Source organism: Vigna unguiculata, chromosome 3, assembly GCF_004118075.2.
Source record: "Vigna unguiculata cultivar IT97K-499-35 chromosome 3, ASM411807v1, whole genome shotgun sequence".
In the NCBI taxonomy this organism is placed as follows: Eukaryota; Viridiplantae; Streptophyta; class Magnoliopsida; order Fabales; family Fabaceae; genus Vigna; species Vigna unguiculata.
In genome coordinates, this window is record NC_040281.1 from 19,295,528 (window position 1) to 19,320,545 (window position 25,018).

At 30.8% G+C, this 25,018-nt stretch overlaps 2 protein-coding genes across 2 annotated transcripts; one reads left to right on the forward strand and one right to left on the reverse strand.

Annotated features, from left to right (window-relative positions):
- Positions 1-3,243: 3,243 nt before the first annotated feature.
- Positions 3,244-5,335, forward strand: LOC114177167 (stress-associated endoplasmic reticulum protein 2-like). Its single transcript, XM_028062422.1, has 3 exons — positions 3,244-3,478; positions 3,996-4,152; positions 5,119-5,335. The coding sequence occupies exons 1-3, from the start codon at positions 3,476-3,478 to the stop codon at positions 5,163-5,165; spliced, it is 207 nt and encodes a 68-aa protein (XP_027918223.1). The 5' UTR covers positions 3,244-3,475; the 3' UTR covers positions 5,166-5,335.
- A 481-nt stretch (positions 5,336-5,816) lies between these two features.
- Positions 5,817-9,200, reverse strand: LOC114177166 (F-box only protein 6-like). The gene is made up of 2 exons (XM_028062420.1): positions 8,985-9,200; positions 5,817-7,749 (listed from the first exon to the last, which is right to left on the reverse strand). Exons 1-2 carry the CDS (start codon positions 9,110-9,112, stop codon positions 6,504-6,506), a joined length of 1,374 nt encoding a protein of 457 aa, XP_027918221.1. The 5' UTR covers positions 9,113-9,200; the 3' UTR covers positions 5,817-6,503.
- Between the last annotated feature and the right edge of the window lie 15,818 nt (positions 9,201-25,018).

A 25,018-nucleotide genomic window follows, 5' to 3' on the forward strand; every position in this document is an offset into this window, starting at 1 on the left:
ATTTCCCGCATTTTGGGAAAGGCATTTAATTAAACGTGACTTTTTTTTATTTTATATTATTTAAATTTAGTAATATCTGAATAGATGTTACAATTTATATTCCAAAAGTTTATATCATCCCCTCACATAATCACCAAGTAATTTACTCAATAACTTAACAACACATATGCAAATTGGTTGGGGTTTTAAAAATAAAATTGCAACTTGCACAAACATCCAAAATTTATGTTTTAATAATCAAATGAAATATAATTGAATCAAGAACTCAATAAAACAAAAGAATTAATCTAATTGGATACTTATAGAAAAAGTTATGCACTAAACAAGTGACAAAAGTCAAAGTTGTCAACAACCTAATCTATGGGAACCTTACAAGAAAAATTGCTCTCATTATAGACTTTCAAACAAAGATCACAGAGTTCAAAACAAAGCATCATATGGCTAGGACCTATTGTAAAAATTTTAGCTCAATCTGACAGTTAACAAAGCGTGAATTCAAATTTTTGCAAAATGACTCAAAGCTGGAAAAACCCACTCGCCCAACGATAGGATTGCTCGCAGAAATGGAAATGTTGCATTTGACATAGTCAAATGAACTTAAAACCTAGTTTAAGTCTCATATAAGTCAAAAACATTTCAAATTCCACGTTACCATCTCAATTTCCATCGAGTTTATCTTAAATCATACGCATTCAACAAAACCCTCAAAGTTTTCTAACCCATACATACCCAAACATGAAATTAGGGATTTCTCATCTCACACCCACAAAGAACAACATTGACATATCAATTTGAGTTGTAAAACACAATATAACATGCAATTAACATTCAAACAAAATCATCATGCTAGAAGTAAGGTTTAGCTTCTCTCACCTTCGAAGATAGACACAAACTCTAAGAATCCTCAAGGCACCTTCGAACTCGCAAAAGTTCAACATCGACCTGAGACAACGGAAAACAATTTGATCATGCCCACACAACCACTGATTAGAAGAGATACAAGATGGAAACCAAAAAAGATAGATGTAAGAAAGGAAGACTTGCATGCATTGTAGAAGGAACAGAAAAAGCGAGAAAAACTTATTTACACCAAACAAGAAATTGATCGGTAGGAATCAAAGGCCTTGTTACGAGGAACGACCCTACAATCTTGGTTCTACAAACAAACATACAAACAAAGAGTGAGGAATGGAGGTTCAAAGATGGAGATGAAGTTGAGAGAAAGGAAGGAAGGGTTTATGCTTTTTTTTGAAAACAAAAAGGCTTAGAATTTGGGACTATTTAGGAAAAAAGAATTTACAGGGTTTTACCTATGGACCAAATTCAATCTTTGCCCACATGTTATTGCTACATCGTGATACTATCATGTCACACTTACTATACCATATAACATAACTATGAAATGACATGTGAAAAAATAATTCAAAAATAAATTTTAAAAAAATTCAAAAACATCACAAATTGATATGTGACTCTAACTTTAACACCAATACTAATAAAAATGATTAAGTTAAATCACTTTTAAAAGAGTCAGAACCAAATTGAAACGAAAAAAACAAATTAATTTGACACTTTTTTAAAAAATAAAATAATTAAACTATAATGAGTGAACATTAAAATATATAAATTTATATTTATTTTGATCTTTTATTAAATGATAACCATGGAGTTGAATATATATTTTTAAAATAATTATTAATTGAGATAAATTTATAAAATAGTGGTCTGATGCATAATTTAATGGTATACCAGGTGATTTATTCAGCGTCTCGCATTCAAATACATATCATTAGATTTATATTCTTGGTATATTAAATATTGGTGAATTATATTATATATATATATATATATATATATATATATATATATATATATATATATATATATATATTATATAGAATTATTTTATTATTGTAACCGCGTAAACAATCCACATGTTATGTGCATCTTCTCTTGACATCAATAAGTGCATTTGGCCATTTTAATATTCGAAGATCATTTCCTGTATAACCATTATCACATACAAACCCCCTAAGAGTCTTCATTAAACTAAGGCTTCATTGTTATATTGCACTAACATGTAAAGTTTTGCGATTTTAAAATATAATTAAAAGTAAACAACACAATATATATAGATATAGATGAAATAGGAGAATCCGTATAACCTTTTTCTTTCACATCCTAGTCAATTTCTTAGGTCTAATTTCTTATTTTTTATTTACTCTTCTCTTCTAATCTCAAAGACTACAACAATCTGTCACAATGTGATATAAAAATGAAACAGAATTGTTAGTATGGAAAATGCTATAGTTTTAAAATATAATTAAAGATAAAATAATACTTTATTTAAACCAAATAACAAAATTTTTATATTATATCACGCATATTTAAAAAATACATACAGATGCATTATCACATATATGTTTACACTAGTATATATTAAGATAAAATTGTTAACTTTTTCGGCCTCCATTATTTTCATATTTAAATTTAATTTTATACCGGTATAATTTTCTAAAGTTAAATTAAATTTAAATATAAAAATAAAAGAAGTAAGTTGTAAAAGATAAATAATTAATAATATTAAATTTCTTATATATATATATATATATATATATATATATATATATATTTGTATCCACATTTATTTTTTTAAATAATTTTTTTAAAATTTAATCATTCTTTTGTTTGAAATTTTTTAATTTAATATTTTTTCAAAATTAATTATTTTTTAATTATAAAACTAACAAAATAAATAAAAACTATTTGCCATAATAATTATAATAATTATTATTATTTTATTTTATTTTGTTATCATAATATATATTAATAGAGATATGAACTTAATTTAAATTATAAAATGTAAATCAAATTAATCTAATTTGTAACTAAATGATGTGAAAAATATTAAAAAGATTAATTTTACTCTCATAACCTCAATGTTGGAGTTGATGAAAGTAGATAAAAACGGTTTGTTGATGCTTATCATGTCCCTTTATAATACTAACAAATAATCATTCCAATGTGCTTAGGCAACTTCTATTAATGTTAGTATTCATTATTCATTATTTTAATTCCGTCAAAAAAAACCCAATCAATTACTATTATTATAATCAACACTTTTTTAATTAAGTTATGATACCCATTCTTGAAGACTCTCTCACCTACGTTGTTAAAAAATATTCTCCAATGAGGATACGCCACGCGTCCAAGATAAATGGTTTGGCCCAATCGCGAAGAAGCGGTGACGCTACTCTCGCTGGATCACTAAATTAATTGCAGTTAGAGAATTAGGTATGTTAAATATAAATAAGAGGGGTAAATACCGGAAACCGTGTTTCACTAGGATCGCTCATTCACACACGCGAGAAAATAAGGTTGGAGAGGGCGCTGCCGGAGGAACACCGTCTTTCATTTTTCCGGCCATCTCTTGTTTCTTCCACCACTCGGCGATCCCCTTTCTCTGACACCAAACATGGTACTTCATTCTCTAGTGCCTCTTCTTTCGTTTACTTTCATTTATTCATTTAGATCTAGTAGTTCCCCTACGTTCTTTTTCCGGTGCCGACATTGTTTTTATTTTTCTCTCTCTCGTATATGTAATTTCTGATTTATCCTGTTTTTAATTATGGACAAAGAAATTAGAATTCAATTTCAATTTACTCAATTATCAAGTTTGCACGTTGAAATCAGAAGTTTGTTCAACTTATTAGTTTATGATCATAATTTTGTTAACCTAGGGTTTTTATTCTTATTTGATTATTTTTTATCCGTCAAATTAATTACGGCATTTTGTGGTTATTAATTACCGGTGATTGTGAAGTTTAGCTAGCTTTTGGACCTGATCTGCTGCCATCCAAATCCAAATCCAAATCAAATCGTGCCTTACCTCCTTGTGTTATGCTATGATACACAACTCGTGTCGATTGATTTTGTTTGTTTGATTTTTGAATTGTCAATTGAAATTGAAACGTGGAATTTGTGGTTCTGTGTAGACGACATCAAGGCGCTTTGCTGACAGGAAGGTGGAGAAGTTTGAGAAGAACATTACCAAAAGAGGATTTGTGCCGGACACAACCTCTAAAAAGGGAAAAGACTATCCTGTTGGTCCACTGCTGCTGGGTTTCTTCGTCTTTGTCGTCATTGGTTCATGTAAGACTATCATTTCAGCATCTCTTGATTATTCGTTTCTTTCGCTGATAAAGTTTTCTATTTTGTTTTTCACTTTTAATTACGAAAACATGTGATTCGCGTAACTAATCTCACCTGGTAGGATAAGTCTTTGTTGTTTTTGTTTTAATTACAAAATGCATCATATTGTTTTCAATTTGCTTTGTTTTCAAAGTTTGTAGAGGAATCAGTAAAATCAACTCTTTATTGTTTATTGTGTTTAATATACTTTGAAAATAGAAAATAATTGTTTTTTTTTTTTTCTTACGGTAAGGGAAAACATGATAATAATCATAAATTCATAACGTGAAAACATAAACACATGATAATAACCGTAATACGAAAACATTAACATTTTCTGAAGCCTGAAGTTTGTCTATATTCCTGTCATGGGGGATGTATAGATTTGTTGTTGACGGAACATATCTGGCATATAAGAGTTGGATTTGGATATTTTTATGTTATTGAGTAATAGTTCTTTTGTTTATGTTAACAAATATTTCATAGCTTCTCAGGTATATCATTACACAAGAATAAAAGCAATCATAATACTGCTTTTTTTGGCAAATGATATGTGGTATGCCTTGCATTCCTCTAAATGTTGGTGGTTAACATTAATTCTTACGCCTTTATAGTCAAAGGACTTGAATACCTATCTAACTTAGGCATGGAACCCTGAAGTGAAGAGGGTATACTTTCGGTGCCACAAAAATTTGAAAAAAAATTGGATTGCAATTCTTATTGCTGAATCATAAATGTGGGGGCTTGTAATTTATTCGTTGTATTTCGTGCGTGCATGTCGGTCGCTTGGGCTAAGGTTTTAAATATATCTCGTTAAGTATTGTATATCTCCAAAGGAGTTTGTTAGATTACCTTTCTTCCCATTTGCATTTTCAGTCATATTCTGCCGAGTTCCATTAACCTTTGTGTTCGCTTTTTCTGGTTCAGCTCTCTTCCAGATTATCAGAACAGCAACAAGTGGAGGCATGGCTTAATTAATGGAGCTTTGTTTTGGGTTGTGTCATCTTCTCTTTCTTAGCCTCGTAGAAAATGCCAATACTTCCCTACATCTAATGTACTTGTACAAGACCTGGTTCCTGTTCATGTTTTGATGAACTTTAAGAATTTTTAATTTAAGTTACAACTATTATTCGTCTTGTTTTAATTTCCTACTATAGAAGGGAATGCGAGAGAGTTAATTCCTTACGCTTGGGCGGGTTGGTATGAATAGTTTTCAAAATTAGCTGTGAATTTTGAAGTGTTATGGTGCATGCAACAACCCGAAAGGTTCAAAAGAAGATATATGATATCACTCAATCATTCAACATTTAACAAAAGTTTATATGACGCTTTCAGTAGATTCTCTGTAGGGCTTGTTTGTATTCCAACGCCAACATGCTACATTCCTCTAGTGTTTTGAGAGCAGTGCCTCAGACGGTAAGGAAACTTCTGTGCAAAAAGGCCAATTGTCGCGGTGTTCAATAGTCTGAATTATTAGTATGGTTCATTGATATTGACAATAATGTCATGCATTTTTTTTTTAGCAATTTGTGCCAAAAATATAATTTTTTATATCCTCGGGCCATAGCAGGTTGGCAACCTAAAACATTGAAAGAAATCACAACCTTTCGACCAGTGAAATAGAGTTATCAAAAATCATAGTTTATCTGTATTCAACCGAACAAAGATAAGCGGTTGTTGGTTCTTTATTCCCACGGTTCGAAAATAGACAACTACGTAAACAGTAAAATAATAATGACCTTAATGTGTACTACATCAATGCGTAGTTGGGGAGAGACATCAAAATTGAAATCCCAGCTTAACCGTGACAAGCTGGAAGGAGAAGGAGAAAAGGTTCACGTGTGTAAGAAAGATCCCACATTTTGGAGACAGGTTTGTATAAAAGTACATGTTATATAATGCAAGACTGCAAGAGCAAAGTATGAGGTACCTAGTGACACCAGGGTAACCCATAGTTATAGTCCCTGTGAAGGGAGTGTCCAGGTTGAGACGTTCGAGGATCTATCTTCATTCATATGCCTTCCCCCTGACTTACGGAAGCTTCAATTCTGAATTAGTTGGTTGCTCCGGCTCTAGTTTGGAGCTTTCAGCTAGAAAACATGAATGATACTAACAGAAAAAGGTCTTGAAAGCAAGGTGATCGAAGTGCATGTTTGAGAGTACGATACAAACCCGTATCGTTTTCCATCTGCTTTGTTAACTAGCAATGAACATTATCAATCCTACATCAGCATTGACCACCGGTAAATTGCAAGGAACCTCATGATTCGAGGGAAATATTCTGAGGCCATTGCTGTATTACACAAGTTAAATCAAGCCGTCGCAGTGAGGCATGGATAAAATGCAGTACCATGTGCTATCCATTGCCGTTTTCTTCCATGTGGCATCACACACCCAGGAACCTTCACCCATTCCTTACTTGCAATGTTGTATGTAACTAATCGATTCATTTGTCTTGATCTCAATGATAACAAGAGCAAGCCTTTGTTTCCCAAGCAATTCATTCTAACGTGCTTCCCATAAAAGTCCAAGCACCATACGTTTGGCATTCTGTCAACCTCCTTCCACAAGAAAGTCATCTTCTGCAGCTCCCATATGCATATACAGGTGGCTGCATTCTTTGTGAGCAACCCCACAAGCAATATCCGACCATCACACTCAGCAAGTGTGTGGTCACTCAGATGCAATGGCGCTGGGATTATGTACTGCACCCAAACCCCAGTTGCCATATCATAGGAAACAATCCCTTCAGGATCCGAATGCATGAAGTAAAGGGTGCTGTCAATGAAAATCGCTTGTGACCTAAAATTCAGAGATAGTGGCAGCTTAATATCCGCCGGCATGTTTCCTGGATAGCTCCATGACTTTGTTCCCGAGTCATAAATTTCATATTCTCCATCACAACCCACCAGCATGATCCTGTAGACAGCAGCACCAGTTGAGTTCTCATCTACTGTCATTCCCACAGCAGCGCGAGACCCAACCCTTACTGAACAAGATGGTAACTCCTTTACGGATTCACTCAATGGGTTACAAACATATAAAGTTTGACCATATACGTCAAGAAAACAAACTAAACCCCCTGCAGAAGCCACTGGCAAAACTATCAACTCTGCGGGTAGTGCTAATGTAGTGGGGTGGTACCACTTCTTCATAGAAGGGTCATACATGGCTGCAGAATTTGTATGTTCATGAGTAACAGTGTAAAACCATGGGTTCGCTTGTTGGACTTGAGCACAATGTTGAGAAAAACTTTGAGAACTCAGCAAGGAATTCCATCGCTGGCATACAGTGCGGAAACGGAAAAATGTTGCAATGGGAAGTCGTGCAATCACAGGCTCAAATAGATCCTCAGGCAAATCTTTCCAAATTTGTTGTTCCATAGCTTCATCGCTGGAGGACCTTCCAGATGATTTTCCTCGGCTCCTGTCTCTTCGAGACTTCTTAGATGCATGCTTTAGAGGCTCCATCATCCTGAAACTTCCAGACTTTCCAGCTGCCATTACAAGGCCACAGAAATCATCTACGAAGTAATCATCAATGCCATAGAAGGACCATCTGTGAAAAGGATCATACAAGATATTCATACACTTAATTCCATTGAATTGTAGCACAAAGATGGATAGAAAGACCAGCATGTTTCATAGGAAAAGTTGAATCATACTACAAAATTAATGCACAGATTTATATTCTGCTCAAAATTAAGACTCAGCCTTTCAAGGATCGGGAAGATACCTGATTAAATCAACTTAAACACATAAGCAACCCAAGGAGTTAAGTTACAAATACAAAGCTTTTCCTTTGTATAACACTAATACAAAGAAATTATGCACAGAATCATGATCACATGTTGTTTAGCCAATAATGGTAGTCACTTAGTTAGAATACACACTTATGGTGTGTTTGGGAGTGAGTTCTGGAGCAAAATGGAAGGGAGGACAAGTATTATCAGGACATCAAATCAATGTGAATCTGTTATTCTATTTCATGTATTTCCAAAAAATATCAAACCAGAGGATATTGATTAGAAATGAAAATTTTGTTCCCCTTCCCCTTTCCTTTTAAAACTGCTCTAAAACATACCCTTAGAGATTAGGGATTCTGAGTGGCCACAAAATGAGTAAATCAAAAATGGGCATTTCGAACTGTTAACTTTGCAATGATTTTACTGAAGGCCAAGTTCGATGTAAATCCATTGAGCAATGTTCCTATCTCATGCTGAAAACAAGAAACCTCGCTTTATAAAAATAGAAAAGCAAGGTGTTTTATCCCTTCTTAATATGTGTCCTTCACAATACTTACAATCATGAAAGTACAATCAATATTTTACACAGTGAATAACACATCCAGACAGCTTCGAGTGTGAAAGTGGGCATCTTAAATGCACAAGAACTACGAAATTGTAACAATCAATCTTCTCGATAACAAAAAGAAGCATACACCAAGCAATAGCCAAGTAACAAGTAATGTTCACAAGTCTCAGGATTTGATGTAGCAGCAACACACGCACACAAGACAACCAACATAAAATCTAACACCTAGGTTATGTTGTGATGAAGCGTGGTGTGAATGATTGCACATCACAGAGCATGAAGAGAGAGTAACCGAAGGCGGTTAAGAAAGCAAAGATTATTAAGTTGGCATGGTTAATGAAGAAAAGAGGTTGAAAGAAAGAGAAAAGAAAGAAGAAAAAAGAGAGCAGAGAAACAGGGGAAGGAGGAAAAAAGCATAGATTTTTTTGAAATGGTGAAGAAAAAATGCATTGAGAGTAGATCTAGGAGAAAGAAGAAGACCTGGGGAGTTGTTGAGAGAGTGTAGGGTGAGGTTGAAGGGTAAAAGAAGGTAAGAGTGTGTGAGAGAAATGGTGATGGTGAAGGTGAGTGATGAGCATGGCATGGCCCTCTTCTTCATCTTCTTCCATACCCTCAACTCAATTCTCCTTTCTGTAACTCTCTCTCCTTCTTACCCGCTCTTCATTTTCCACGTTGCCTATCACACACAGTTTTTGCCAAGGCACCCATACTTAACATAATTTTCAAAAAAATTTAAATATATCTTTATATTTATAAAATTAAAATTTATTTGTATCTTAAATTAAATAATTTTTGTCCTCAAATTTTAAAATAATAAATAAATATAATTATTTTATTTTAATTATAATAAATTTATTTTAATTTATTAAATAATAGTTTGGATCGGTATTTGAGTTTATATATTATTTAATATATTTTAATTCAAATGTTAATATATAAGTAAGATTAATACGTAAACAAAATTTGAATAAAAACATTAAGAATATTATATCTATTTATTTTAAAGTTTGAGATTAAAATAAATTAAAATTTTAGATAAATATAAATTTTAATTTTTAAAATAGATACTAGAAATATATTTAATTTTTAAAATAATTATTGTAAAGAAAATAAAATTTATAAATGAATTATACTAAACAATTTAGTTTGATGAGTCTCCTGACCGAAACAAATTTACTGTAATTACTTGTTACTTTTGATATTGTAAAAAGGGATGGGTGAGAAATGGAAGATAGGGCATAACGTAATGTAAGTAAATTATGTAATATGTTATTTAGCCTCGGTATAAATAGATGTGTATAATCTGTTTTATATTTATATGGTTTTCAGAAGAAATAAAGAGTTTAATATAATAAATAGTAACATTATTTTTTCTGATTTGTTAAAAAGTGAATAGAATATAATTGGAATAAAATTATAAAAATTTGTTGGAGGCAGGCACGCACGCACGCAGAAGGGATAATTGATTAGTCAGAATGTGAATGATGATTTTGTTAGGTTTACGGAAAAGGCCCTCAAAAACTAATCGATGCCATTTTCCACTCACTCATTCTTCGTAAGTGGCATGCAATGAGTGGCAGTGTGCCAAGGAGTTGATGTAATTATGGTTTCCCAGCTTTCACTCTTTTCCTTTCTTTATTACCCATTCATTCCACTTTTATTTTTACAATAATTATTTCATTCTATTATTAATATTCTCTCTCCTTCAAAATCAAAAAAAAAATTCTCTAATTGTTACAATAATCCTCTCTTTCATCATGCCCTACAAAATATACAAAATATAAATAAATATAAATATGTTGTTTTTATCCAATTTAGATGAAATATAAGCTTCATAAGTTTAACTTGAAGTTTAAGTTCGGAAGAATCAGAGATCCGCCTATAGTATTATTGTATACAATTATATAAATCCTAAATTAATTTATCACTTCATATATTTTATTTATAGACTTTTTGAATTTTTGAAAAAATATATTTAGCAGATTTTATTAGTTTAAATATTATTAAAACTATTCAGTTATTGTATATATTTAAAAATATTCGAATTGATTAATAATAATAATAATAATATTTTAAAAATATTGTTAATTCCGAATATTTTGAATTGAATATCCGAATATTTTGAATTGAGTGGGTTGATAGGTTTATCCCTTTTATTGCTTAAAAATATTGGACACTAATTTTATACTAAAATAGTGAATAAATTTATTTAGTGAATTCAGATACATGTATTAAGTGGAAACTCACCAATTACGATATGATGTGGATGGTGACATGTTAGGGTAGGGATAGGAAGCACAAGGTAGGTTGAGACATCAACGTCTATGCATTTTTTTTTTCTATTTTTTCCTTATTTATGAAGTATTCTAAAAGTTAAAAAAGAAACTTAATTTTATATATATGTGTGTGTATTTATCTTTTATAGCTCCATTTAACATAGTTGTATATTTAATATTTCAGTTTTAAGAATGAAAATAAGTTAAGTTACTCATTACATTCGCATAACTTGTATAAGAGTTAGGTCATGTGTTTTTTTAGGAACTAAGTTAAATATGATCTTTAATGAAAATCTATTTCATAAAAATGTCAAAATTTTAGACTACTTTAAATATTTAACATTAAAATTGATATCTCTAATACTTTTTTAGTGTTTTAAAATCTAACCCTTAATAAATACGCAAATTTAGTTTTTAAATAATTTTATTATTTTTGGATTAATAATATTGACGAGTAATATTCTTAGTAAGAATTTTGGCCTTATATATTCACATATGAAATTATAAAATTTAACATGTTAACATCACTAATTCAAAAGTACTAATTTCATTATAGTGTAACTTTAAAAGTACCAAATGTCAAAAATAACATGTGAACGCTATTAATTCAAAACTACCAATTTTAATATAGACTAATTTTGAAAGTACAAAAAAATTATTACGTTATATATATATATATATATATATACGCACAATTCACATATATTACGAAGTAATAGAAAACAATTATGAATTGTATATTTAGATAAATAAGATATTGAATTTGCCAAAATTTTAAAAGTTTTATAACAATATATAACTTTGAACATACTCTTAAGTTATAGAGTCTAAGTCGAGTCTTTATCATATAAAAGGAGCGAAAGTCAAGCGTTTGAAGTGAGAACACAAAAGCTATAAAGGTTTTGAATATAATTTTAGCTTTTTATTTTATCAATCACGAAAGAAGATAAGGTAACTTAAGATTCAGATGTCATCGAGTCTTTTAGGTCATGCGAAGGATGTTTATTCGTAAATTTTATTAAGATCACGAAAAAAAAAACACACAAAAAACTTAAATTGCAACTTAGTGGGGGCTAAAAAACTTAAGAATAATTAATTTGCTAAATAAATATTTGGAGAATTGTAATTAATTATGTATTTATATAATGAATGTTGCAAGAATTTTGCTTCGAAGAAGAAAAGGGTTAGTATATTTGGTACAAAATACTTATATGATTAATTAATTTTTATTGAGGTTTAAATATTTGTATTAATTAATTGATTTATATTCTGTATAGGTTACATTTTGTATTTATAAATAGGATTTGTCCTATCAGGAATAAGACACTCAAAAAAATTGTTTCACATTCTTTCATCTTCTCTTCTTTCTTCTCTTCTTCCCCCTGTTATTAGCTTTATTTTATAACACGTTATCAGCACGTTGTTCCAACAAACTGAGCGAAAGTGTAAGCATTCTCTCTGAGGACAATGTTCTACGTGTCTTAATTAAAGTTCTTTATAATTCTTTCTTCATCTACAATTTTATCTTATATTCTTATTTTTATCATGAGAATAGTTTGACTTTATTAATCTTCATCTTTGTCTTATTATTATTATTATTATTAATGTTTTTATTATGATGATGATGATTATTACTATTATTTTATGTGTTATAAACATGTCAAATCTTGCAAATTTTGAATTTGTGGCCATTGATATTACGAGGAAGAATTATTTATATTGGATATTGAATGTTGAAATATATTTAGATGCAATGGGTCTTGGTAATGTCATTAAAGAAATAAATAAAGTATCTGATCAACTAATTTGCTCTTACAACAACATTATCATGAGAAGGGATTTCACAAATATTTTGAATTTATTTGATATCTTCTTGTGGTTGAACAAAACAAAGAGTTTTTTTATAGAAAATCATGAAACTTTCCCAATTGGTTCTTGTATCACACCTAGCCGGTTTTGCTAGTTCACCAACACATGTAATCCTTGACCGACAACTCATATCGGACAAGGCTGGGGGACTGGTGTACCGTACCTAGCCAAACCCAACCAAGTAAACAATATACACATCAAAACCGCCTAGCATCTAGTACCCGGACACCACCGGCATAAGCCACCTAGGCAGGTAGCCGGTCGAAACCGACTACTTGTCTAGAAAGTTAACTAACATCAATGCCCCGCCTTCAATAGGCCTCCAGGGCCTGTTTTGGGGCCCAGGCCCACTCATGGCCCAAGCTGGGGCCCAAGTCAAAACCCAGTCCATGCAATGGTCAAACGTCATTAATGTTCTATAAATACACGTGGACCCCATCATTTAAAGGTACGCATTCATTAATCGCTGATTTGACTCTTTGAGAGCTTTGACTCACTTGAGCTTCGGAGATTCTTCTGTAGGTAACCCCTCCTGGGTTCAAGCCGACATGTATCGAATGGAAAGAGGCCAACTGAGGAGATAGCGGACTACATGGTAAGGTGACGCTTGTGCCTGACTTCTTATTTGTTCTCTGCAGGAACAGTTCTGCTTCATTCCCAGAAGTGAATACAACATTTGATTTATATTTTCATGATTGTGGACATGGTGATAGAGGAAATTTCAAAAAGAGATTTCATCACCAAAAGAGGAACAATAATGTGAAAAAGGAAAAGAAAAATGTGAAAATAAATGGCAAATAAGATGAGAATATAAGTTATCATTATGGTGGTAAATATCATTTGAGTTATATTTGTCGTACATCAAAGCGTCATAAAATATAAGGAGAAGAACATAAAAACACACTTTGTTTATGAAGATGGTAATTCTGATTATGATTATATGGATGCTCCTCATCTTGATATTGTTATTTTCTTTACTAAACCAAATGGAAGCACCGACTACCTCATTAGTGATGTAAGTGTTAAAAAATATATTTTCTCATATTATGTTCTTAATTTTAAGATAATGCTTTATATTTATTTCATGTTTCATGTTGTTTATATATAAGTTTTTCTTGATCAATAAAATCCTCTAAATATTTTATTCTTCTTTTCCTCTTGCATAGTAATATCTAATATTGATATTTATGTTTATATGAAGAATGAATGTTGGCACTAGCACCAATGATAAGGATGTGTGTCTTATTAATAGTGCAACAACTCATACAATTCTCAAGAGTAATAAATTTTGTTCTTGTTTGGTAATGCGAGAACTCAATATTAGCATTATTTCTAGTACTACAAATATATTTGAAGGCTCCAAAAGAGCTATTATACTTCTACCAAGAAGTTTAATATAAACTTATTAAGTTTTAATGATATTTGTCTAAATGGATCTCATATTGAGACAAACAAGGAAGAAGATGTGAAATATCTTTATATCACTAGAATTGAGTTGAATAAAAATGTGTATTGGAGAAATTATCAACATTCTCTTATGGTTTACACATATATTAGTGTAATTGAGATGCATGTCATGGTAATCCAAAAGTTCATAAATCAAAATGAATGCCTTGTTTGGGATGATTAATTGGATGGTTTGTACTACGCATATATTATTAGTATAATTAAAATGCATGTCATGGTAAACCAGAAGTTTATGAATCAAAAAGAATTCCTTATTTGGCATGATTAGTTGGGTCATCCTGGATCTTTTATGATGCAAAAAAAAAGTTGAAAAACTCATGTGGACACCCACTTAAGAGTCATAAAACTTCTTCAGACCAATGAGTTTTCATCTACTACACATTCACAAAGGAAAGTTGATACTAAGGCCATCACCAGAAAACTTAGAAATGAGTCAATCTCATTTTCAAAATAAACATATAGTGATATTTGTGGATCATTTAGATATTTCATGGTTTTAATTCATGCATCAACTATATGGTCATATATTCGTTTATTATCAACTCGCAATTAGACATTTGCAAAGTTATTAGCACAGTTAAGAGCTCACTACCCAAATTACTCGATTAAGAAAATTTATTTTGATAATACTGGTGAAATTACATCTCATGTTTTTCATGAGTATTGTATATCAACTGAAATTGAAGTTGAACATCCAATAGCACATGTTCATACTCAAAATAGACTTGGGCAATCATTACTAAAATGTATAAAATTGTTTGCAAGACCATTACTTATGAGCGCTAGTCTTCCAATGGTAACTTGGGAATATGCAATTTTGCATGTTGTAGTATTGATTCGCATCAAGCCAATAAGTTATCACAAATACTCTATTGTGCAATTAGTTTTTGGTCAGTAATATAATATTTCTCATTTAAGAATTTTTTGGTGTGGTGTATATGTTTCAATTTCCCCTCCAAAAGGGACTATGATGGGTCCTCAGAGACGAATGAGAATATATGTTAGATATGATTCTCCCTCAATAATAAAATATCTTGAACTACCAATAGGAGACTTATTTACAATTCAATTTTTTCATTGTCACTTTGATGAATAAGTTTTTCCAACATTAGGGGAAGAAAAAAACAATTGGAAAAAGATATCTGTTGGAATGAATTATCATTACCTTATCTTGATCCTCAAACAAAAGAATATGAACTGGAAATTTAAAGGATAATTCATTACATAATTAGTCAATCAATTACCAGATGTTTTTACTGAAAAAAAAAAGAATAATTAAATCATATATAGCAGTTGCTAATGCTCCAAATGGATTTGACATTAATTCATTACACGTCTGAAGCATGGTAGACTTGTTAGTTCCAAAGACAAGCTTAAAGCAGGGTAGGCATATTGGTTCCAAAGATAAAAACTCTCGAATAAGAAAATAAGCAAAAATGTTAGATGACCTAATCGAAAATGTGGAAATCCCAAAATATTCATTTGACATAATTAATTATTCGGTTCCAAAAGAACCTTAGGTACCTAAAATTGTTGAAAATAATGAGATCTCAATAAGTTATGTCAAGAATCATATAATATGGAACCAAAATGAAGTCAACATTGACGAGATTTTTACATATAATATAACGATGAATGTTAAGAGTGTCAATGAGGATCAAGAACCAATGATCATTGAAGATTGTCGACAAAGAAATTATTGACCAAAATGAAAAGATGCAATAAAAGCATAATTAGATTTTCTTGCTAAATAAAAGATTTTTGGACCTGTAGTTCGCGCACCTAAGGGTGTAAAACCTGTTGGGTATAAATGAACTTTTGCATAAAAACAAAATAAGAATGATGAAATTTTTAGATACAAAGCACGGTTAGCTGCTCAAGGTTTTTCACGAAAACCTGAGAGACATATTCACTAGTATTCGATGCAACAATATTTCAATATTTGACTATCCTAGTTGCCCAAGAAGGTTTGCATTTACATCTAACAAATGATGTTACAACCTCTTTGTATGATTATCCTAGTTGCCCAAGAAGGTTTGCATTTACATCTAACAAATGATGTTACAACCTATTTGTATGATTATCTTGATAATGATATTTATATGAAAATCCCTAAAGGATTTAATTTGCCTAACTAGGCAAATTCTAAAGAGGTTTATTCAATAAAATTGAACAAGTCCTTTTATTGATTAAAATAATCTATGAGGTATAACCATCTTAGTGAGTACTTGTTAAAGAAGGGTATAGAAATGATCCTATTTATCCTTGTATTTATATGAAATTATTAGAAAATGAATTTTCCATAATTATTGTTTATGTAGATGACATAGTCATTATTGGAACTTCTAATGAGCTCACAAAGACAATTGATTGTTTAAAGAAAGAATTTGAGATGAAAGGTCTTGAAAATGCAATTTTTTTTTGGATTAGAAATTGAGTATTTAAAGGTGTTTTTGTACATCAAGAGGCTTATATAATGAAAGTGCTTAAAAGTTTCTAAATGGACAAGTCACATCCATTATGAACTCCAAAGGTTTTGAGGTTGTTAGATATTGATAATGGCTCTTTTAGATACCTTAAAAAAATGTTGAAGAACTTCTTAGTCCAGAAGTACCATATCTTAGTGTTATAGGAACACTAATGTATCTTGCTAATTATACTTGCCTTGATATTGCATTTGCTGTAAATTTGTTATGCAATATATAGTTTTTCACCTGCAAAAAGACATTGGATTGGAGTAAAACATATACTTCGTTACCTTAGTGGTACTACGAATATGAAATTATCTTATCCAAATGATTCAAAATCAGATTTAATGGGTTATGCAGAAGGATGTTATTTATCATATCTTCACAATGTCACAATGTTTGATCACAAACAAGATATTTGTTCACATGTGGTAGCACAATAATTTCATGGTGGTCTATGAAACAAACCATATCAACAACATCGTCAAATCATGCAGAATTTTAGCATTACAAGAGGAAGTCGTGAATATGTTTGGTTAATGTTTATAATTCAACATGTGCGACAAACTTGTGGTCTATCCTCGAGAAAAATAGAATCAACAACCATATATGAAGATAATAGTGCATTGTTCAATCGAAAGAGTGATATGAGATCCAAAAGATTCAATCATATGAAAATTTGACAGATCTATTTTCAAAGTCTTCACTAAATGAGAAGTTTTGAGCAATTAGTTCACAAGATTGAACTTCACCATCTTAATTATGTATGTTTACATGAGTGGGAGAAATAGAATACGTGATAAACAATACTGTATTAAAGAATACAGAATGTTGTACTTTTTTTCCTTCACTAGGTTTTTATCCCAATGAGTTTTTCCTAGTAAGGTTTTAACGAGCACATTCTCTTATTAATGGACAGCCAATAGGGAGTGTTATGAATTAATGGCTATACATTGATTTGATACAGTTACCCATGTGGTAATGGTAGTATCATGCGTCATGTTAGTGTCACATGATAGTGTTTGTTTTTAGATTAGTCTCCATTTTGATTCAATTTAGTCCTCTCTTTTTTTTCTTAATGGAGCAATTTGGTCCATTTCTAATTTGAGACCAAATTAGTAATTAAATTTAATTACAATTTATATATACATGTTAAAATAATTTTAAAAAATTTATATATCAAATCACTCCACTTAACTACTATTTTTTCTTTACATTTTTACATTAAAAAATTCCCTATTGAAACTTATATTTTTTTTAAATATTAAAAATGTAAATGTAAAGTGACGCTTGTAATTTTTAAATGCTTAGTGTGACAAATACTTTTAATGTGACAAGTGTCACTTTATATTTACATTTTTAATATTTTTAAAATATTATAAGTTTAAATAGAGATTTTTTTATGTAAAAAAAGTTAATTTAAATATTTAGGTGGAGTATTTTTATGTATAAATTATAAAAAAATATTTTAACAAGTATATATAAGTTGTAGCTAAGTTTAATTATTGATTTTGGTCTAAAATTGGATATGTACCAAATTCCTTCATTTTACAAAAAAAAAAAGGTTAAATTATACTTTTAGTCCCCATTTTCGTAGCAAAATTTGAATTTGGTCCCTCAAACTCACTATTTGGGAGTTGTCATTTTCTCATCCTCAATTTGGTCCCTGTATTTTATTTTTTGTCTCAATTTAGTCCCAATTTTTGTAAAAATTGTGCAATTTTGTCCCTCTCCAAATTGAAACCAAATTTAATTTCTATATAAATATGCACAAATATTTCTATCAAAATTGATATTTCAAGTAAATATTTTTAACAAAATTAAGTTTATTTTAATTTATATTTTACGTTAAACTTTATTTAAAATTGTTTTAAAGTTGTTAATATAAAATAATGTTAATAAAAAAATTCCTAAATTATATTGATATTTTATTACATTATACTTTAATATTGTTTTTTATTTGAATTTATATTTTAAATAATTGCATATTTTTAAAATGTGTAAAATTCAATAATTTCTATACAAATATTTTAGTTAGTATAAAAATAACAATTATATAATTTAAGAAAAATTAACTAGTTTATGTAACAATAAAAAACAAATAAATTTAAAATTTGAAAACAATTTTAAGTAAAATTTAATGTGAAACAAATTTAAAGAAACTTGGTTTTATTGAAAATATATAATAAAAATATCACTTTGAATAAAAAAATCAAATTTAATAAAAATATTTGTATAACATTTTATAATTTTTGTTTCAATTTGGAGGGGGACGAAATTGCATAATTTTTACAAAAATTAGGACTAAATTGAGACAAAAGATAAAATACAGGGACCAAATTGAGAATGAGAAAATGACACCTCCCAAATAGTGACACGTGGCACTGTCACTGCCACGTGGCACTATGTTAGCTTGACACGTGGCAAAAATTTAATTTTTTTAAAAAATTTTAAAAAATTAATAAAAAATAAAAAAAATTCAAAAAAAAAATTCAAAAAATCCAAAAGCTGACACGTGGCACCCATTTAACACCGTTACTTCACCACTAACGGAAAGGACTTGATTGAGTCAAATTTCCCAAAATAGGGACCAGATTGAGATAAAATTTAATTGAGGGACCAAATTCAAATTTTGCTACGAAAATGGGGACTAAAAGTATAATTTAATCAAAAAAAAAATAGACTAAATTGAATTAAAATTATAAATATGGGAACTAAATTGAAAACAAGCATTATCATGTGATAGTGAAATGACTCGTGGCATTGTCACTACCACGTGGCTCGCATGACCCGACATGTGGTAGTTTTTATTTTTTCTTTAAAAATTAAATATATATATATATATATATATATAAATTGAAAATTTCACCATTTAACATGTGGTATGTACGAACACGGTGTTAACATTAGTCTAACGAAAAGGACCAAATAGAGCTTTTTTAAACAACTGAGGACTAAATTGAAAAAATAAAAAACTAAGGGTCTTTTTTAAAATTCAAATAATATTAGAGGACCAAATTAGATATTAAGCCTAAGATAAATTACTTGTGGATAATCGATGGTCAAACTTTAAGATTGTCCATCAATTAAAAGTTAAACATTACGAGGATCAAGGATCGAAAGCTCATAACATATAGAAGCACATGGATGGTGTTATTGTAGGACAACATTGCTTTCCAAAGTCAATTTAATATCGCCCCATAACTCTTAAGTTTCACTGGCCGTAAACTAGAGAGAACTATATTCCAGTGAGTCGTTCGACCAATTGCTTCTTTATGAGATGGATACCATACAACGAGCATGTAAATCTTAGGAAGCCACAATAGTTGTTTTTCGTCAAGATGATCGAGGGAACATAAAGATAAAAGGCATCAATGAATAAAAGGAGGCAAGTCAAAGCAAACAAAGCAACAATTGAATTGGAGATTGTTGAAGGTAACTGCCCAACTGATATGGACCTTAAAATCGTCGAGGGTAGTACCAGGGTAGTGATTTAGGGTTAAGTTAGAATTTGAATACAAATATTGTAACCGTTTGGGAAGGTTTAGAAAGTATAAATATGTTTAATTTTTATTTGCAAGGGTGACAAATTGTGGAACAAATCATACATTCTGAAACGTTGTGAATAGGAAAAATGGCTAGACCAATGTCGATGGTTTCAATTTGGGTAGTCGATTTGATTTTTTTTTTGTTACAAGTTTCTTTACTTTCCTTGGTAATTTACTTTTCTACGCAAGTTACTTTGATTTCTTGTTATTCTGTCACATCTCCATCAACCATTGTGTCTCATGTTTGTATTTAACCACATTTATTTTCCACCTCATCCATTTATTATTACGCTTCTTTTGTTGTCGCCAAAAATTCAAAAAATAAACAAAATATTTATCGTTATGTTTGAGATCCTTGTGGAAGTTCACATGAGTAAACAATCAAATTTCTTAAGCATGTGAGTAAACTTAGTGCATCAAATCAACAATTTGCTTCTTAAATTGTGTTGTGCATCGATACGAGACGTGAAAAACACCTAAGTTAAGATTGAAAAATCAAGTGTTTGTTAGTCCTATTAAGAAGAACTCGCATCAGAGAGATTTAGTAGTCAAAATTACAATAGAAATCAGTCGACCTAAATCCTTGAGAAACAAATTGGCACCCCCAAGGAACAACTTGTGATTTACAATAGGGTTAGTTCCATACCATAGGTGTATGCAGTTAAGAAATGGACGAAGAGTGATGTCTCAAAACACATAGAGTTCCTTTATGTTATCCACTTTAGGGCATTCGTTGGTTAATGTCAGTTTAGTTTCTGAAATGTTAGTTATCGACGGTATAGTCAATCAAATAACTGTTGGCCCAAGTATGTTCACTTAGTATGCATTGACAATGCCAACGTGAAGTAGTCCTATAACCACTTTTACTAGGCCATATATGAGCATAAGAGGAGACCTTTTAACAATGGGCAATTTTAATTATAATGGCACATGAGGATCCATAAGCATACCTAATGAAAGGTATCCACTAGGATGCTTAATAAGGGCAGAAATAATGATTTTGATTATATGGGAACAAGAATATCTAATGCCTCGTTGGAGTTATTAAGGCAGTAAATAGATTATAGCAATTATGAATTGGTCAATGTACTATCGAGTCAAATGATAATATTCTTAAATTTGTTAGTCCAAATAATAGTCGATAATTTTCAAAGGTTGGCCGATAAGATGGCTCGAATAAGGGATGACTTGGCATTCCCATGAGGAAACAATACTAAATCAAAATGTTCACCAAAATTATCGACAAAAGGCTACTAATCAAAGGGTACAATAATTAGACAACCATATTGGTGAGATTAACCAACATAATGTCCAACAACACCTAGACAGGGAATTTCAAATATTAAGGTGAGGTCAAAACTCTAACCATTTATTGAATAACATAAGATTTAATAATGGCGATTGCATAAGGGATGATTTTGGATACAATGATAATTGCAAGAATGTTGGGAAGCAGTATGGTCACCCTGAATTCAATCAAGGAATGTACAATGGTCATCGCACGAATGCTGGGAACTAATATGGTCACCCTGAATTCAATTAAGGAATGGACCTTGGAATGTACAATCAACAATATTTTATATCCTCGTTTCGAAACTTTATCCTTGGAACTAAGTTGCCTAGGGGATACAAAATACAAAAATTCTCAAAATTTGCCAGAGAGTTAGGCTAATCGACTGTGGAACATGTCGTTAGATACCAGACTGAGTGTGATGACATAACTATGATCGAGAATTTGAAAACTTAGTACTTTCCCACTTCTCTAATGAAAAATGTGTGTACTTAATTTACAACTTTACCCTCAAATTCAATTTACAATTGGTATCGGTTGGAGAGAAATTTTCATGAACAATTCTTTAAAGGGAAACACAAAGAATTTAATCGATCTAATGAATGTGAAAAGGTATAAAAATGAGGCTATCAACCATTATTTTAACTGATTCAACAAATGAAATTGAGATGTGACACTTAGATACCAGAATATGAGTTAATACGAGTGGGTACATATGGTTTATAATTCTCGATAAGGGGAAATTAGTGAATATACCTTTGAAAGACCTGAATCAATTAGCAGATAGAGTAAAGAGGATCCAGTAAATTAATTATGAAAAAGAAAAATATTGAAAGTTTGATAAATCAACAAGAAAAGAGCACTATCTTATGTGGATTGTTCAATAGAGAGCTTGAGTGAAGAAAATGAAAGTGAGGGTGTTCACTTAGCGAAGTTGAAGTGGGACCTCGTTATGTATGTAAGCCATTACAAAAAGGAATAGATGATAAAATGGAAAATGAACCTATACGTTTGATGTAACAAAGTCCAACTAGATATTTGATGTTTTATTGAAAGATAAACAAATCAAATTGAATGATGGTCATAAATTGCCCTCTTTTGAAGAAAGAAAAAGAAAAATATATTGTAAGTTTCATAATTTCTATGGACATATGACTAAAAATTGTTTACTTTTCAAGGATACTTTACATGATACAATTGAACAAGGTTGATTGAAATTCAAAGAGAAACCGATGAGAGTGGAAACTAACCCATTTCAGGATCAGATGGGTTATGTGGAGCCAAAGTTTAACATTGTTTATGGTCTTGTGATGAATGAATGAATGAATGAGTATGTACCTCGCATTTGTATTCAGTCATGTAGAGACATTGATTACTCAGGCTGGTTGCACGAACTCAAATCACCAAGGTTTCAATCTCGAAGTAATTTTGATCTCTCAAGTAGAGTATGCTTACAGTTTGGAGAGCATATCGAAGATAAAGGACATAGTTGGGAGATTAGCATAATTACATGCATTAGTTGATCCGGTTGATAAAGCATTGTGGAGTATGGCCATAGCAAAACCCTTCACGTTCAAAACTACTACAGACTTCAATTCAAAGAAATGAGTATGGCCATTGTATTCACTCATATATTTCACATTCATAACCACGAAGCAAATGATTTGGCCTAATGGCTTTAAGATATAGGGTTTTGAAACAAAGGCTAGAAATTTTTATTCCAATAAGACAAAATTTACCTAGAGAATTTGATTTTGTCCATATTGAAACGTTAGAAGATAATGATTGGCGAAAACTAATAGTAGAATATTTGAGGAATTGTGGAAACACAAACAACAAAACACTAAAGTATCGAGTGAATAGTTACATCATAATTAATTATATATAAAAAATTAGGGAATATTGCTTAAGTGTTTAGGCAAGGACGAAGCCTATTTGGCTATGACAGAAATCCATAATTGAATTTGTGGATCTCACTCCAATGGTTAAAAAATGAAATGGATGTTGCATAGAAAATGATATTATTGGCCAACAATTGCGAGTGATTGGATGTTGCATAGAAAATAATATTATTTGTCAACGATTGCAAGTGATTGCATGGAATATGCCAAATCTTGTGAAAATTGTCAAAAATTTAGACCTATACAAAGTATTCTGGTGAGTGAGTTACAATAAAATAACAAGAACACTAAAGTAAATTGCAAAAAGTATATTACCAAAGAAAGTAAATTACCAAGGAAAATAAAGGAACTTGTAACATAAATCAATGAAAACGGTGACCCAAATAATAAAAACCAACACTGGATTGGCCATTTTTCTTGTTCGTGGCACTTCTCAGAATGTATGTATTGTTCCAAAAATTTTCATCCTTGTAAAATACAAAATAAACCTATTCATATTTTCTAACCCCTTGGATAGTTATAATATTTGAATTTAAATTTTGAACAAGTTACATGTTAAATCTATAATTCCTTAAAAATTACCCTTGCCAGTTTTGGAGTCTACATGGCTTGAGCAATTGATATCCACTAAAGTTTTTTAAGGGTAAATAACCTGCTTCTAACGAGTTGCAGACTCGTCTTATGATGTCATTCACTTACATCATCCTTGTAAAATATTATGTGTTAGGGCCCCTTCGTTTCTCATTATTCTCATAAGACTTAACTTTCAATCGAGCGAGCAACACAAGGCTTAACCTTCAATCGATGGGATCTACTCTACTAGCCTTTGGCCTCATAGCTACTCTTGATATTTTGAATAAATTTTTGCTACTTCTTGATGCCCTCTACATACCCCCTAAGAGAATGTTTGTTCATACCTTGAATAGATAAGTACTCTCTTGCCACATTACTCATCATTCCCCTTTTTGTGACCCTCTATCTTCTTTGCTTTTTCATGATTCTCTTCCACTCTTATTGATGTCTTAAGACCTTATGTAGGTTCATTTAAGCTTTTATGAAATAAGATAGCAAAGTTATCTAGATGTGAAGGTTCACTTCTAGAGGTTCTAGAGAAGGAGAGAGATGATTTGAACCAAGAAACAAAACAAAATGGACATGATAACATCAAACCCAAATTGAAATAGAAGAAAATAACAACAAAATGGAAGCAATAGAAGATGATAATGGTGAGATGAAACACACCACTACAAGGAGGGCCAAAGGCCACCAATCCTTGGAGATGAGTGGTGTTGTGTCGTTGAGTTTAGTTCAAAATATGGCTTAGAAGTTTTACTCCCAAAGGAAGAGACTCTCACAAGGTTGATCAACAAGAGTGTTTATTCTTCAAAATGCTCAACCATTCTACAAGTCTAGGAGCACCTCTTATATAGAAGAGTTTATGGGCCTCTAAGCAATTAAAAGATAATAAGGATGTCTCTACAAAATTCTAACTCTAACTTCTAGAAACTAGGTCAAATTAGACAAAAGACTAACTACAATGTGTCCTATACGAATTTCATCCAAGCTTTAAAGGAGACCAAAAATTGTCTTATATCTCCAAAAAATGGCCAAAATATACTTAAAAACAAAAGAGACTAAATGGTACATTATACATACTACTTTAGATTTTTTTTGTTTTATGTTTTACTCTCTCC

Excerpts from the sequence above, each read along its gene's own strand:
- LOC114177167 (XM_028062422.1), top strand. Across the intron at positions 4,153-5,118 it reads CTTTGTCGTCATTGGTTCAT|CTCTCTTCCAGATTATCAGA; the intron begins GTAAGACTATCA and ends TTTCTGGTTCAG.
- LOC114177166 (XM_028062420.1), bottom strand. The coding sequence starts at position 9,112 with ATGGAAGAAGATGAAGAAGAGGGCCATGCCATGCTCATCACTCACCTT. Across the intron at positions 7,750-8,984 it reads CTCTCTCAACAACTCCCCAG|ATGGTCCTTCTATGGCATTG; the intron begins GTCTTCTTCTTT and ends TCCTTTTCACAG.